General features: G+C 42.0%; 1 protein-coding gene across 3 annotated transcripts; it reads right to left on the bottom strand.

Annotated features, from left to right (window-relative positions):
- Positions 1-1,290: 1,290 nt before the first annotated feature.
- Positions 1,291-8,760, bottom strand: papolg (poly(A) polymerase gamma). 3 transcript variants are annotated; one of them, XM_030770589.1, is made up of 22 exons: positions 8,677-8,760; positions 7,205-7,372; positions 6,890-6,956; positions 6,608-6,689; positions 6,278-6,387; positions 6,129-6,182; positions 5,926-6,037; positions 5,749-5,838; positions 5,419-5,557; positions 5,240-5,312; positions 5,032-5,152; positions 4,826-4,910; positions 4,664-4,717; positions 4,343-4,462; positions 3,705-3,814; positions 3,330-3,451; positions 2,906-3,069; positions 2,672-2,781; positions 2,299-2,507; positions 1,946-2,029; positions 1,707-1,766; positions 1,291-1,619 (listed from the first exon to the last, which is right to left on the bottom strand). In XM_030770589.1, exons 1-22 carry the CDS (start codon positions 8,691-8,693, stop codon positions 1,521-1,523), a joined length of 2,250 nt encoding a protein of 749 aa, XP_030626449.1. In that variant the 5' UTR covers positions 8,694-8,760; the 3' UTR covers positions 1,291-1,520. The 3 variants fall into 3 exon arrangements, with proteins under 3 accessions (XP_030626449.1, XP_030626450.1, XP_030626451.1); XM_030770590.1 differs by having other exon boundaries at positions 1,952-2,029; XM_030770591.1 differs by having other exon boundaries at positions 2,299-2,501.
- Positions 8,761-17,437: the final 8,677 nt, after the last annotated feature.

Below are 17,437 nucleotides of genomic sequence, written 5' to 3'. Positions count from 1 at the left end.
GTATTAACGTAAGGCAAAGGCACAAAGACAGACCAGTGTATATTGAAACGCAAGGAAAAAAAAAAACAAGTTTGGGGTTTTGTGGATTTTATGATTAATTTAAAGGAGGCAGTATACATTACATACAAAAATACCCTTTGAAGTACAACTTTCGCCTTACCAAAAAAAAAAAAAGAAAGAAAGAAAAAAAAAGAAAAGAAAAACATGCAACTAGACATTTCTTAATTTTTAAAGCAATTTCAATAAGTTTCAAACTATGTGGTGTAACTGTCATTCAGAGGGAAAGAAAATCCAAATGCAAGGCTTGTGATATAAAAAAATAACATGGTACAAATATGCAAATATAAATAAAACAAGAAACCCCAAATGAGTAGAAAGGCTCTTATTCGCTTTTTTTTTTTTTTTACTTTTTTCTTTTTTTTTTTAAATACACAGATGTTCTTGGGTTTTTTTTGGAAAGCGAACCATGGCAGAATACAACAGGTTAGAGAGAGAAAGAGAGAGAGGTAAAAAAAAAAGTGTGTGGAACAAAAGCAGAACTCTCCACTCATCTCTGTTCATTCTGACTGTCAAGTTCTGGAGACACTGCCACAGGTACCTCCACAGGAGGTGCAGGTTCTTGCCCTAAACTCAGGGATTTACAGAGGCGCACACACACACACACACACACACACACACTCTCTCTCTCTCTCTCTCTCACTCACTCACTGACTCACTCACACACACACACACACACACACACACACACAAACAAACACATACACACAACCATCTGGAAAAAAAAACTTTAAACCATTTACCAAAATACAAACTACCCAATCACCTGTTGACCTAACACACTTGTGTCAACCCCAGACCACAAACAGGCCCATGGGACACACTCAGTCTGGGTCCGGGAATGGGCTGTGATCAGTCAGTGTGTGTCAGTGTTCTGGGGGTAACTCAGGTCCAAACCTATTCCGTCCACAAGGTTCTCCAGGCAAAACGCAGCCGAACCTCTATAGTAACAGCACACTAAGGGAGAATCTTCTGACAAACAAGGGGAGAGTCTCGCTTACTCAAACAAACATTTTTTAACACTTTTTTTCTTTTTTTTCCTTTTCTGTAAATAAAAACTACAGAGTGGTATCGAAACGCTAACAATGATTTAAAGACAAGTTATATACATTAACTACATCTACTGTACAAATTACATTTAAACACTCGCTCAAACTGGGCATGAAGCAAGCATTTTGACACATTAAGGCATTTTTTTTTAAAACGAATCCAAATGACAAAACAAAAGAAACAGGCAAACACTTTTCCTTTGCTTTATGTTGTTCTAATCTGGTGGTGGGTCACGAGGAAAGTCTGCAGAGCGTCCTGGAGCAGAGAGAGAGAGGGTTCAAAAGTGATGCACTCTAACCTCCGTCAGAACGGAGGAAAAGAGAGAACAGAACAGCCCCACGACCCAAAGGCAGAGTCAGCCTCTGTTATCGGTTCAGAGTCAGCCTCTGTTATCGGTTCAGAGTCAGCCTCTGTTATCGGTTCAGAGTCAGCCTGATGGAGTTTTTAATCACACGCAGGTTACTGGTAGGAACTGGAGAGGAGGCGTCAGGCAGCTCTTTACTGGGCAGCCTCTGTAAATGCACACACACACAGACACACATCAACAACCACAGAGCAGGAGGCTATGTAAACTGTAGAGGTAATCAGGGGCTTCATACCTGTGTTCTGGAGGTGTCTATAGTTGGAATGGGCATTGGCTTTGTCCCAGTCAGATCCTCCTGAGAGAAGAAAAGATATGGAAATGAAAAGATATGAAAACTGAGATAACAGATACCAACACGCTTAACGTGACGATGTCATGAGCAGTCCTGGGCGTCCCCTGTGTGTGATGCGGTGAAGAGTCAAATCTCTGGGTTTATACAGTTTGACTGTGAGGGGTCAGACAGAACACACTCACCGCTGCTATCGTGTCTCCCTGCTCCCTCCCGTTACTGGGGGGAAGGTATGGCTCCTTAAACGCAGAATCGTCAGACAACAGCAGCTACGTGGAAAAGAAACAGAGAAATGGCAATTAAAACCTGATCAGGAACAAATGAACTACAGAAGGAAAAACATCAGTTGAGTCTGTACATTTTCCTTCACACACACACTGCACAAAGGCGAGGATTTACTATTTGAGTCTCATATTTTTGTTTTTACTCTTTCTGCAAAATCCATTTCACTTTTTGTGGAACTGTATAATGCTTCTGACCACGTCCCTGACTCCCTGCTGCTAAAGCACAGAGCGGACCCCGCTGGGCCGCAGTTTACCTGCTCCGTGTCTTTCAGTCTTTTGGGCGGTTCCTCCAGGGAGGGGGAGTGCGGTCTCTTTGCAGCAGTCCCGTTGTAACCGTTGGGGAGGTCTGGAGGACTGGGGCTGGGAGAACTGATCCGCGGAATCACACTGCGGCCCACCACCGTAGGAATAGTGCTGCCAGCAGGGGGCGTTGTAGGCTTGGCAGCAGGAGAAACAGCTGACACTGTGTCAAAGAGTGAAACCGGCAGAATAATTACTTCTTGTCAGCAGTCTTTCAGAAGTTGCTTAGGAGGAACTGAGGGGGTGGTTGGATCTTTATGAAAGAGTATTGATCTTTATGAATGAATACAGATCTTTATGAATGAGTATTGAGCGAGTTTGACTCACTGAACCCGATGACTGGAATAGACATGCCCTGCTCTGCTTTAGGAGGCGATACTTCCGGGGCCAGACAACTGTCCACAAACAGGGGGACTGGAGGTTTGGGCGGGGAGATGCTGTTTCACACAGGGAAACACACAGGAACATTTAGAATTCCAATCAATAACAAAAACACTGGACTGAAGGGGAACTTTCAGATTACACTATGACTGAGCTCCAGAGTGGGGCGGAGAGGCCTACCTGTTGTCTGGGGTGGAGGCTGGCATGCAGGGTTTACTGACTGGGGTGGGGGAGCTGAAGGGGGTGCCTGTGTCTGTGTCCCTGGAGCTGTCCAGCTGACTCCCGTCCAGAGAGCAGCGCTTGGACACCCCGCCGTTACTGCTGCGATTCACATCTCCAAGGCTCTGAACACCCAGAGGAAAAAAAAAAAACAAAAAACACAACAGATAACCATCAAAACACCATAACACGACCTTTTACACAGTAGTTAAAGACCAAAACAGTTCAGTAATGAGAATTCACATCAAATGTGTGCAACACCGATCATTAACACCAGTAGCACGTGACCACATGGCCTTGAGTTCATCGGGGTTGAACTGCTCTGCTCTGGGTCGGCGCCACGGCAAACGGCTCCTTTCAGAGAATCACTGTGGAGAACTCTCACCTTCTTTTTCCTGTGGACCAGCTCAGCAGGCAGGTACTGATGCAGCTGTTTTCTCTTCACATGTGTGGCTTCGATCGTCATTCCCTCCTTCAGCATGTTCACATTACTGGCCTGTCTGTACACTGCACAGACAAACACACCACTCACTCCACCCATTTCTCTCACATCAAAAAAAACCGCTGTCAGTTCTCCACGCGTTTCTATCTAACATATGCAACAAATACATTCAGTGGCTGTCTAATCTCTTGTGGGATCTCTTTGCAAACTCGAAGCGATTACTGAATCTGTGGCAATGCTGCCTGGAAACACAAACACAGAAAAACAACCTCCTGTCAGTCCAGCGTGTCAGGAGTGTGTGACGCATAGTGCCCTGACCTGTGTCTGTGAACAACTGGATGTCATAAGTCAGGTCAATGTTCACGCTCTCAGCATTGTCCAGTTTTTTGAAGATGATTCCAATAAACCACATTGACACAAACTCATTCCTGAAAAACAAATGAAAAGCAGCAATTAAAAAAAAAAATGGGCTGACTCAGGGCATCTGATTCCAGGTCAAATGTCCCATACTGCCCCAGTGAGTGTTTAACTCTAATAGAGGAGGCAGTCACTGCCCAGTGTGTGTTTAACTCTGACAGAAGAGGCAGTCACTGCCCCAGTGAGTGTTTAACTCTGACAGAAGAGGCAGTCACTGCCCCAGTGAGTGTTTAACTCTGACAGAAGAGGCAGTCACTGCCCAGTGAGTGTTTAACTCTGACAGAAGAGGCAGTCACTGCCCAGTGTGTGTTTAACTCTAATAGAGGAGGCAGTCACTGCCCAGTGAGTGTTTAACTCTGACAGAAGAGGCAGTCACTGCCCAGTGAGTGTTTAACTCTGACGGAAGAGGCAGTCACTGCCCAGTGTGTGTTTAACTCTGACAGAAGAGGCTTTGTTAGAATATCACTAGTGAGTGCAACACTAATGACACAGTTAATGAGAGTCAGACCAGTGGAGGGTCTCTCGCCCTCTGCACTCACTCTCTGCCACTCTCCTTATTGCCAGGGAAAGACTGGGGGTTCACATGGGCCAAGGTAATGTACTCGTTACGCTCCAGATTTCCCACCAAAACCCGGATCTTTGATTCCACCAGACCGATCCTGAGGAGAGGAGAGGACAGGGATCAGACCAGCACAGCCGAGGCGTAAACCGCCACTTAGGCATCATTCATTCAAAACATAAACAATAGTATTGGTGATACACTGTGGAAGACAAGACAAATGACTCCCCGACATGAAACCTGAGCAGCAGAGTTTCTGACATTGTGACTGCAGTTATAAACCAATTCTGATTCTGCTCACCATTCTAAGTGATTCTCCTCAGTCAACGCACTGGCAGTGAGAACAATGTAATGCCTGGAAACAAAACAAAAACACACGCTGCAGTACATCTGTCTCCAACCACACACTCTGTATGACTCAGCCACTGCGTCAGAGCGAAATCAGAGCGAAACAGCCACATACTTGTACTTCTGAAAAAAGTTGGGCGGCTCAAAGAGCTTTGACCATTCAGCTTTACCCTGAAGAATTTCGTCAGTGACTGTGAGACCTGCAGACGCACACACAAACACACACACACACACCACGGCACGAGACCCGATGAGACAAAAAAAATCTAATCTTAAAAACAGAGAGGATTTTCAGTTGAAAAGCAGCTCTTGTGTACAGACCGTGTTTGAACTCCTCGTTCATGATGGTGCGAGTGGATGTGGACACGTTGTAGGTGGAGTTCTGCTGGGGGTAGGCAGGGGTGATGATGGGCATCAGGTGGTACCTGTCTGAGGGGTTTACCTGAGGATGCGACAGTGAACGTTAGAGTTAGGGGTACAGGCTCTGGAGGCAACGAGAACACAAGACTGAAGAGACAAACACACTCACTCTTGGGTCCCACACTGGCAGATTCAAATTGCTTTCTTCTGGCTGTTTCAAGAGGACAGGATTGGGCCACTCCCTGAGTAAAACAAACAGGGAGAGTAATTCATATCAAACCTTTAAAACGCAGACCACGGTGAAAAGCGACTGGATTTTTTTTAATGAGAGAAGAAGTGGGTCCTCACCATTTTGAGAAAACGAGGAAGAACTTGTGAACGAGGGTAGCGGCCACGGCGTTCGGGTAAAGCTGACACGTCCTGGCCACGAGCATAGCCCAGGAGACACCGCCCAGAAAGCCCAGCATGTTGGAGTAGATCCCACGGCCTACGGACAGTTCAGTCAGTCAGTCAGTCAACACGACAGGGAGTTCCACAGCCCACGAATCACACGGGACAGGACACTTAACCTTACGCTCCCAACAACTTCAGTATGGCACTCTGACAGAGGAAGCACTCAAACACAACCAGACCTTCATATCTGATTAGGAGTGACTGATACTGCATGTTTAGACTTACGCTTGGCCCAGAGTTTGATGGCTCTTAAAGTCAGCCTAAAATTCTCCTTATTTGGCACCAAATGCAGGATCTCGTCAGTAACACGGCAACCTGAGAAGAAACATCACACGGAAAATGACTCTTCTGCGTGAAGAAAGGACGGGCTCGGGGGCGTGGTACGTCCTGGGGGGGGGTTACCGTTCAGACTGCGGATGCATCGGATGTCCAGGTTTCTCAGCAGAGAGTCCCCTCTCAGGTCCAGGTTGTCGGGGATGGAGGGTAGAGCTAGCCTCGCAAACAGGAGGTCAATCTATGACACAGGAGCAGGGCAGGTTAGACAGGCGGATGAGGGATGCGTCTGACAGTTTAGGCTTCGAATGGGGCAAGGACAACAGATATACCTCAATCCCATCAAACTTGAATTTGATCACAGGCACAAAAGCATCCTCCACAGCCTGCGAGAGAATAACATGGGTTTGTTAAACACAGGTGTTGACATTTACACTATTTTAGGAGAGATAAAGATGAAATGAGTCTGCGAAGTGCTGACCCGCAGGTCTTTGATCTCTTCGTGTTGTTTGAGTTTTTCGAAGAACGACTGAAAAAAGTCGGTCCTCTCCACATGACGTGGGGCAACACACAGAGCATCGATATCAGCTCCTGAAACACACGACCACACAAACAAGTGTTTTCTCTGGCCAACACAGCTTTTTACAAATATATATATATATTACACAATCTCCACTCCTACAGAGACAAACAAACAAACAATCTAAACTGCCCACAGACAGTGACGAACCATTTAGCGCTTGAACATTTTCTTAGATCATCTGAACATACGCCACGCTGCTGCGACAGAGTGACCAAACATGCGTCTCACCTTTTGTGTGAACCCCCAGTCTGTATGAGCCAAAGGTGAAGATTTTCCCACCGACACTCGATAAAACAGAGGGAGGTAGGCTCTGAGGAGGGAAACAGACTCTGTCAGTGTGATTCCATATCTATAGGTCAAGAATGCCGGCACTGTATCAACCTTACGTGGGGAAAAAATAAATACATAGAAATAAACATTATACACTTCACACAAATTATACAAAACAATTAAAATCACAGATTATACAAATGGCAAAGGAGATCAAAGTTCACCATGCAAGTGACTCACCTTTGTTTCACTGATTTCTGCAATCCATTCTTTGACAAATGCATTTAACTTTCCAAGAACGGCAAGCCTGTGAAGAACATCATCCTTTTAGGAGTAAGCACATCACAAACACACACACACACACACACACAGTCTCAACCAATGCATCCATCAGTCCAAGAGTGCACTGTCAACCACACACTTTATCACCATCATCATTCCACTGCAGTCCAAGGAGGGCAGAGAAAACGACAGCGGTACCAATGGAGGAAAAAAGATGGCATCTCGGTGGCCGGGCTTACACAGCGAAGAGCCCGGGTGTGGCTCGCTACTCACCTGTGGTTGAGCTCATCCTCATCCTCAAACACCCCGAACGGCTTCATGGCCTCTGTCAGTTTGTGTGTGTACAGGTGGTCAATCTCCCTGGGGAAAGCCAGGCTGATGGAGGAGGTTATGCCATAGTGTTTCTGAGGCTGCTGCCCGCTAAGCATACTATTACCGCTCCTGGAGTTCAGAAACAAATGACAAAATGAATCAGGTGTGTGATGGCTGATGGTTCTTTCGTATGGTCTTGTGAACAACACTAAGCCTGTTCGATGGCTGCGCTGTTCCCAAAATAAACACGCCGAAACCTCTTCTAAGTAACATGATTAAAAACACGAACTACCTGAGTCTCAAATGCACGCACCACATGCGTTACTAAATAAGCTCGGTAAAGTTTGAATTCACATCATGCTGTTAGAACCAAGATGTCCAGCACCGCTTTACTTACGACTTACACTGCAGGTACACAGTGCCCCCCAATGAAGCACACAAACTGAATGAGTCTGAGTACCTCAACGGTTCAGTTCTTAGCAACTCAGAAAATACCTGAACAAACCAAAAACTACAAACATCAGTCATATTACAGGACGCCCGACTACATTTTACTATTAAACACGTACGTTCGAGTAGCTGGTGGATGCCGCTGAGAACGACACAAACCTCTGCCATCAGGAAATAACTGTAGTTAGCCTAGTGGTGCTGCAAAAGGCACGACTTCCAATCATTACCTTCTTTCAACAATAGTATGAAAACCTTTACATCAACATTTTCGGATCGATTAAACACAACTATCACAGAATAACCCAGCATCACTAATACCGCTAGCTGTCCAGCTATGGGTGCATCTGCGATGGACAAGTCACATTCAACTCTGCTAGCTATGCTATCTTAGAGCGACTAGATGAAAAAATAAGCATGAAGACGTTATAGATGTTTTAACGCATTCATCGATGAAACTAATAGAAACTTGAGTTGCGTTCTGTTCACAGTTAACTGCACCAAAAATGATCAAGTCTTTTACGCAACCCCAGAAAATGAGTGTCTTGCACAACTTCTTGTGATGTTTACAAATCAGAATTAGCCACGCTAGGCTTCAACAGAGTTCACTATTATCCGCTAGCTATTGTAGGAGCTAGCATAGCGACTCTACATCGAATTAACATGTAACGTTAACGTGCTTTATACTGAGATACCTCAAACGATACATCACCTAACTGACAAGAACTACTGTGACTTATTCTCACACACAAAAATCAACCCTAACATATGGCCGAAATATGGGGAATGCCATTCAACAATAACTGCGACAATTACTTATTTTTTTTTATTTTGACAATTGTTGGCTATCCTATCGGCAGTTAGCTTGTTGATGTTCATGAAAGCTAACGTGTTGGCTAAATTAGCTTAGCCACTTTAGTTTTCGTCAACACAAGTTAACGAAAAGTAAATGGACGAATATAGCTGTAAGTGTGCGAGTCACTTACGCTGACATCTCTTTCATGACCTTCCGTGGAAAAAAATCCTCGTATTTTCAGAACAAATTCGAAGAATACATGTAAACTCAGCCAGCAGCAGCCTCTTCTCTATTTATAACAATAGTTGAACTCCAATATGGCGCTCACTGGCTCACTATATCCCGATATGCTTTGCGTGGTGTTCAATGAGAATTGTGAGAGCTTTGTTTGAATCGAGTCTGTGACAGAGAGAGGCACGAATACTGGGGAGGCGGTCAGTTGTAGCTTTAACCTGAGGTTTTCGAATTATTCCGTTTGTATTCAAACACAGGAACATAGGGCGAATTTGACAGCCAGATTTTTTCCCCATCAAGATGACTAGCATATACGGATACTTGCAATTCTCATTTACTGACTGACAACTGCAGTAAGGGTCAAGGCAGATACTTACAAAATAGGCCTACAGTTCTTGTTCAGTTTCGGTGCTTACACCTGTCAACTGATGGTAAACATAGACCGTTGAACTCAACGATTGTAAAACGTCCTGTACATTAAGGTTTACTCGATGCTGCACAAAGATTAACCGCTTTATTATTATTATTCCTCGGCCTCCCTTGCCTGTTTTTTTAAACGTCTCACTTTTCACTTCCCCCTGTAGTCGTCTAATTTTTAGGTAAATCTGCACTATTAAAATGGATAATGATTAAAAAAAACCTCACGATTAATCATTACAGCTGCCAGTGGTCAAAGGTCGCATTCAGTGCTTAAAAATTTAAACAGTTTCCCCCTAAATCCATTCCCAGTGGGTCTAGTTCACCACATAATCAACAGTGTAATCTGTAGGCTAAGATTTTGATAGATCCAGCGTTTCCCCCACACAGTAAAACACATTTACTGTAAAACTTCCATTGAAGTTACTTGTGTCTGACAGAATTATATAAATTACAAACACTACTACTGAACTCTGACATTCTCTGTGACAAACCGTTAGAGAGAGGGCTGACTGAGAGGTGTTTGTATTTCTGATTGTGTAAAACTATAATTGCTTTAATTGTTTTAAATTGTCCAGGCACATGCTCAGTGCCAAGTATTTGAAAATGCCTCTTCTTCTGGTCACCTCAGAATAAGACTAAGAATAGAATTAAGATTAGGATTAGGAATAAGAGTAGAATTAAGATTAAAATTAAGAATAGAATGGAGATTAAAAATAAGAACGAGAATGAGAAGCTGCAACTGTTTTACATCTCTAAAAATATTCATAACAGGAAGACAAGATGAAGATATAATATTTATTATATAGGTTTTTCAGTTGGGGCATGCCATCCGGAGGTGGTCATTTATGATGACGTCATTATTTGAACACGCCTCCAGCACAGAGGAGACACCTCTCACTTCCTTTCACACAGCACAGCATATGTGTCACAGATATAACACAGTGCACCACGTGATCCCATGACACCCGACACGGAGAATTTCTTAACGGTTACTGTTACTTCAAAAAACACATTATTACACTAAGAACACATACTTTAATATACAATCAGCAAAACAGAGTTCTCTTTACAGAGGATTAATTAATGGATTATGCAAAGAAAGAAAGAAAGAAAGAAAGAAAGAAAGAAAAAAAAAGTGAATCTATGAATCATATCAGTTTGATCAATTTTAATTTGAGCTTAGGGGAACTTCTTACTGAACATCCTTAATTGAATAAGGTGATATTTCCATTCAGGTAATTCACTTGGGTGGGATGGCTGTGTTAAGGTTTCGGTTTTCAAATAAGAATTTTTGCCAGTAAAATAAGGTGATTGATAGTCAGTCAGGCAGATGTATTCCACAGGTAAAATAAAACAATATGCAACAATAATAAAAGAGAAGATAACTGAAGGTCATTTTATTTCCTTATATTTTTATTGATGGAGAAATAAATTCACAATATTTTTGATGTACACATAGGAAATAAAGATGAACATATTCCTTAGCACAAAAATATAACACATTTAACATATTTAAAACATACTGTGTTTATTACATGGATATTATCCGTGAATGACCTCATAAAATGATTTTTTAAACCTTAAAATCTAAAATTCTGTCTATAAAAACTGTCTGGGTCCACAGCGTCACCTGATGCTGTAGTGCGTAAGAACAGTGAAACTGACAATGTAAACGAATACTTCAAAAGTTCTTAAATCACAGATATTACCGAACACATCACTGGGATCATTGTAATAGAGGCTACATGTGGGCTAATACAGACATTTTTAATTAGATGATTTAGCAGGAGTTCGGTGTAGTGTACCAGACGGAGAACCACCATCACTGACTCTTAGTTTTTGCTCAGTTAACAAGAAAAGAAAACGTTGCTCAAATTTTGACTTTTGATATAATGTAGCCACCTGAGTGATGGCAGTGTTCCGCAAACAATCATGAAATGCTCCGGATAGACTCTATGCATTAGACAAAAATATTCTGACACAGACTAATAACAATACATTTTCTTTTGTAGGCTACATGCTCCATTGCAGGGTTCCAGCCAGGTTTGATCGCCGTCTTCATTACAGAACTGAACAGTGAATGCCAAATTCACGCACACGCATAAGCCAAGCATTTGGCTCCATCTAGTGGTAAATCGAAATCACAACCGATTTTCTGAGATTAGGCCTGCTGGCGGACACTTTGCGCTGATAAAACAGACGGACCTGATAAACGTTGGTCCTTCAGTAGTTCCCACAAACCAGAATCTTAAGACTGCTCAGAAAATTTAGTATTTACAAGCAATTGGTTCTATTCGTATCGCAATTTCAAGTAATGTCGTTGCCTAACCATATACCTTTATCCTACACACCAAAAGAAGTTACCCAAAGAAAATTTTGTTACGACGTTACGATGGCTGTGTAATGTACGTCTATAAATATTACATTACCCGTTTAATCTGTCAAATAGACAAGCGTAAAAATGCGTCAAATCGGCAACACATAGTCTAAAACGAGGTCTTACGGACTTGGTTTTGCAACCGAAGTTTATTCGTCTCTTTGCGTGTCTAGATTCATATAGCCTACGCACAACAAACGTATTACATTTTCAGTCTTTTTACACAATGCACAAAAATTGAGAATTTATTTACAGAAGTACGCGGCAGAATTTTAAATAGCCTACGTTTGGCCAGCGTCGTAACAGTCATGGATTGGCAGCAACCAATAATGCTAATTCCTCAAATCAACTCTTCTTTCGATCCAAGTCAACAGATTCAAAGACATATGATATTATTACACACCTTAATCGTAAAATAGAAACAGAATGGTAATTGTATAGGCTATATCATAAATAATCTCGTTAAGCAGTTATCAAATTCTTAAGTCTTGTGATATTGATCGCTACAATTTATAGTGTATGGGTAACGTGTAAGGATTTTCCTTAAATAACGTTCTGTTGTTGTTTGTGTATGGTATGAAGATTTTCATTTCAAAACCTCTATTGGGGCCCGTACCTGACTGCTAAAATTACTTGTTTAACTAACGGGTTATTTGCTCGTAATGAAATTTGAGGGTTTCGGAATGTATAGTCGGACAAGGGGTAGTAGTCCCTCTTTGGAACTGCTGCGCATGCAAGTTGTACTAACCTCAGACAAACAGCCCAGATGTGACAATTCAGTGTCCCCACGGGCACCTGAGTCATCGATTCAGTGCCGGTGGATTGTGGTTGAGTCGGAATCTGGGTGCAGGTGTCCGTGAGCAGGACTGGCGAGCTCTAAACTTAACAATCGAGGTAAAAATATATGAACACGAGAGAAAGAGTTACGTTAAAGCACAGAGTCAAAATGTAGCGGTCACTGTGAAAAAGAAACGATAAAATGTATTTTTTTTATAAACTTGTAATTTGTTGTGACTTGTGCTGTCAAGTAACAAATGCCTAAAACTGACTTAGCTTTGCTCCATACTGATGAGAGAAATCTTTTTTCCCCTTACTGATTCCTCGAGTCTATTAAAGCGCTAAACTAGATCTGTCTGTTACTGATGAGACTAACATTTTCTCTCCGAACTTGCTCCATTTTTATCGTTTCTAGAACAAACATTCCACAGCGTACACTTGCAACATTTAAATATAGCCTACCGTTACGAATAAAGGCAGGTCAACAGTATATGACATAAATTACACATAGTGAGGACATTAAGTGTCATGTTTAAAAAAAATCCAAAGTTTATTTGGGCAATGGTGAACCATTAATCAAGAGGAGATTCGTTGAGACCGTTGTAATCATGCTGAGGTGCGTTCTCCCATGATTCTCCTGCGCCGTGCCATAAGGACAACATTGATCTTTATCATGAAAGATAATGGCAGTAAAGCGGACGTTATTAAACTTAAGTATCGATGTCGCACGCGCAGTCTTTATTTCTTCCTTCGCTTTATTACATTTTTGCATTAACTTATATTTGGAGACACGACGCAAGAAAACATTCCACTGACGATACATCTGAGTTGTGAAATTGTCAAAAAAAAAAAATGGATCAGTGACACATTTTTAGGAGCATGGCCTAGTCCGTTGTACATTCCTGAAACCCGCCAATTTTTATTTCTTGTCAATGGACCGGCGAGACATGTAGTCCAAGAGGGGAAATGGACGCTGTCCATGGTTCTGAAGAAACCAACTATGTTTGTCCTTATCCATATACAGCTGCCAGTATCTACATTATGTCGATCGCACTGTTTCATATTAAAATTATTTCACCATTACTTGCATACCTGCCTCAACTGATCAGTCACTCTTCATGTTTTTGTTATCCACTGAAAAAACCCTTTGACGTTAGTGAGACGATGCTTTGCAGGATGTGTGTTGTCTTTTTGTGAAAATGAAAGCACAGTTCAGCGAGACCACTTTGCAGTATCACTCAGTTACTCTAATACCTCATTTGTTCTAATGCATTCTGAAGTTGTAACCCCCTAAAATGGTCGAAAACACAATGAAACGATAACAAACACGAAACAGGACAGCACTCCTTATCGCTTCAGTCGGTATAAATACATAGGAAGTTCATTAAATCATTCAACAGGATGGTGCAGTCGGCGAGCCTCGCCGTCATTACCAGACAATTCCCTTGTCAGACACTCACTCGCCCTGAGCACAATTTAATCAAATTAGAAAGTGAATTATATCCTGCGGTTGTCTCTACAGATTCATCCGTAGCCTAACATAAATTATCATTGATCTCATTTATCCGACTTACTTACAAAATACATATAATAATAATAATAATAATAATAATAATAATAATAATAATAATAATAATTATTATTATTATTATTATTACTGCTGTTGTTGTTGAATAATTAACAATATAACGAACCATTATTGGTGTTATACTGCATAATGAATGGGTAAGACATTAGTAAAGATTCACTTGTGCATTTTGCTTCACCGATCAGAACACAGAACATATTTTCTTTGCACGGCGACAGTGCCGTAACGTAACGCAAGGCCATTAGGCGCTGTTTTAATTGTAAAACATGTTACCAGTATGTGCAGGGTTTCACAAAGATATAATTGATTTAATCGGTGAGATGAGGCGATAGACTAAGAGAACTTGTCGGTCAGATCTGAGGTGTGATTTTTAACGGAACAGTGATTCGTTTATACAATTGTACAGTGCAAGGATAGCTAAGAAAAAAACCCCTCAACCCAAAACAAACAAACAAAAAACAGAGCAGCTACAATTTCAATTCATTCGTTAAAAAACTGTATGAAATCCAAATATGTCAAACTTTTACGACAGAAGTCTATTATCATTTGCCAGCAATAGCAACTCTACGTAAAGCGCAATAATATTCTTATGGTTTCATATCTATTTCTTAAGTACAACGGACATGGTATTGATAACTGCAGGAGCGACAGAGTCGTATGAATGACTTAATACATCTAAAGCGTTCTAATCGACTCGGAAGAACACATCTTACTGCGCTATGGTTAGAAACATCAAGTAGGCTACAGCTTTGTGATCAGTCTTAAGGTCCGGATAACACTATAGGCCTAATATAAGCCACAGCATAAAGCGTAATATGGTATTGGAATTTTAAATAGATGATTTTTAGGATAGAGAAAAGCAAAAAGATTTTTAATGAGCCGCTAGAGGGAGCTGTAAGTCCGCGTTGTACAATAAAGCGATACATCCCTTTGAGATCACTAGACTTAACATCTGTGCAAAATCTCACTACAGTGAAAAGAATGTTTATTAGTTGCTGACTTTATGTGTAATATTTAATTGGGTAATTTGGAATGTCACAACTGAGGATAGCTGGCCAAACGCTTCGGTCTCCTAAAACCGGGAGCGGTGTGTTTGTACAGGTGAGTCGGGTTTACACGACTCTTGTTTGCTTTAATCACTCTGCACACGAAAGAGAGACAATAGTGTATGAATAATTGACAAGCTAAGACCAAAGAATACGTCGTATATCCTCATTGATACTTGAAAGTAACACACACATCATTCTATAGCATAATGAAGATCCCAGAATGCTGTTGGATTCAGATTCGTTTGTGTTTATAGGCTCTGTGTGTGTTCTAACTGCACGAAATGCAACATCATACGAGTGCATCAGAACGCTAAGATCTTCGTTTCGCTTGGTTTACTGATCCAGCGCGCAGCGCGGTGACTGGGGACACGGAAGCTTGTCTTAAGAATGGGGCACCTTGTTCTTGTTTACATCTCCTTTTCACAGTCTGAAATGTCACAGAGCGTACAAAAGAAGGCCTTCGCTCAACAGATAAATGGTAGCCGTCCCTGGTGTACCATCCTGGCTTCCTCATTCATCATCATAACAACCGTTTAGTGCAAAATTAACAGCGACTTAACTACTACAGCAATAAACATGGCTATGCATTACCATAGATTGATGAAGACTGCTCGTCGGACTCCACAGCCCTAACGTGGGAGATGGGCATTTGCGGTTGCGGGACCTGTCTGTTTGAATTAAGGACGGCGTCGTAATTAATTTACAAGAATATTTGCGTCTCTGCATTAGGCTGTGGGTACATCTACACATATTCACTGTGCGTGGTCGGTTGTTCAAGATAATACGTGCAATTTGTTCCAACATATGAAGCTCGCGTGCCACACACACAAGCTCGCACAAAAATGCACACACACACACACTCACACACACACACACACACACACACACACACACACACACACACACACACACATGTGAGGTGTAGCAGTGTTGCTTTTCATGGAGGAATCTGTGTTCAGGTTTAAAATTTCGTCCACAGCCTGTAATCCCTTTGATTATATCTAATACCTGCCAACCCCCAGATGGCATGCCCACCCATCGCTCAGTGTGCTAATACCGTATTGTCAGACCTAGCCATTAATATTAATTTTCAGTCTATGAATCTGTCTGAACTGTTAAAGCTAGAAATTCCCTGCATTCGAAAATGCAAGGCTGGACTTATCGGGGATTTTCCGATAATTCTCATTCCACTGCGTTTCTTGAGAAAAGAATTCATTTTGCCTTTTGACACATGGCAGTTGGATTGTCTAGTCACGGTGCTGTCGCGGCCTGTGAAGAGTTCAGAGAACAGGACATATCACTCGACTGATCCACGCTTTTATTTAGCTTTCTTGTTCCACACTCGAAGACAGGACAGGGGTGCAGCAATTTAATCGGTTAAAGGGACTCTTTAAACGCACGAGAGATCTCGGGAATATTCTTCAAAAGTTTCACTATACAGGCGACCTTGGGCATGTCGTAAACACTACCCCGTTACTCGGCGGTAATTACCTAAATTTACTGAAAATAAAAATACTACAACATATATTTTATGACTCAGTTTCGGTCTTAGAATTAGAAGAAAAGAACAGCAATATATTCACTGATGACAGTTGTGTGTGCCTTTGACCTGACTACGCTTTTCAGAGACCAGCACAGGGATAATGTGTTTTCTTGTCAGCAATAAACTCGGATACACGGCGTGTACGGTAGGACCACCATCTAGGTTAGAGTGATTTAATTCCATCTGCGAAGGTCGGTGCGGGTGATAGGAAAGGTAACCTCTTCACACTCCGTCTGCCCATTTCTGAGGCCAAACGCTCAGTGCGGCACTGTGTGCTTGAGACGACCACAAACAAACTGTGGTCTGCGCGCCGACAGAGGCACGAGTCTTTAACACCGAATTACCAGCGCATTTGGCAGCGAAGTAATGCACTGCGCACTTCCATCGAAATGACACAACTGACAAGTTGTCCGGCGCGTTCTTCTCCTTAGGCTCTAAACAGGAAACGGGTTCGGTTTTGGAAATACTGACCAGCAAGAGTAGCATGAAGACAGTGAAAACTGTCTTTCTCTCGCTCTAACTTTCTCGATTTTGGACCATCTGGGTCACATATCCTTTCATCTTGCTTTTATGGTCCCAAAACTCAAATCCCCCTCTCTCTGTCTCTCTCTCTTTCTCTCTCTCTCTCTCCCCCTGTCTCTCTCTCTGTGCGTCAGAGCATGTACCGGCTGTGTGAACGGCGAATCATGTGTTTTTTCTTTTTGAAAGACCTGAACAGCAACAACTCTAGACATGACACCAACCCTCAAACGATCACATAGTTAGCTATGAAAACAAAATAACTGTTTAGTCCTCATTAAAAAAAATTCTCACTAAAAATAAGAAGGAGAAGTTATTTGGCTGGAATTTTGTTGCTTTGTTGAAACAGGAAAACAAAGTAGTTTCAATTTCTTTTCAAGTATAACAAATAAAACTCCCAAACAACTCAACCATTACCATTTTGAATGTCCATAGTAAATCCAA

This window comes from Chanos chanos, chromosome 4, assembly GCF_902362185.1.
Source record: "Chanos chanos chromosome 4, fChaCha1.1, whole genome shotgun sequence".
Classification (NCBI taxonomy): Eukaryota; Metazoa; Chordata; class Actinopteri; order Gonorynchiformes; family Chanidae; genus Chanos; species Chanos chanos.
Note: the sequence above shows the minus strand (reverse complement) of the source record. Positions and strands in the feature narration are given on the sequence as shown.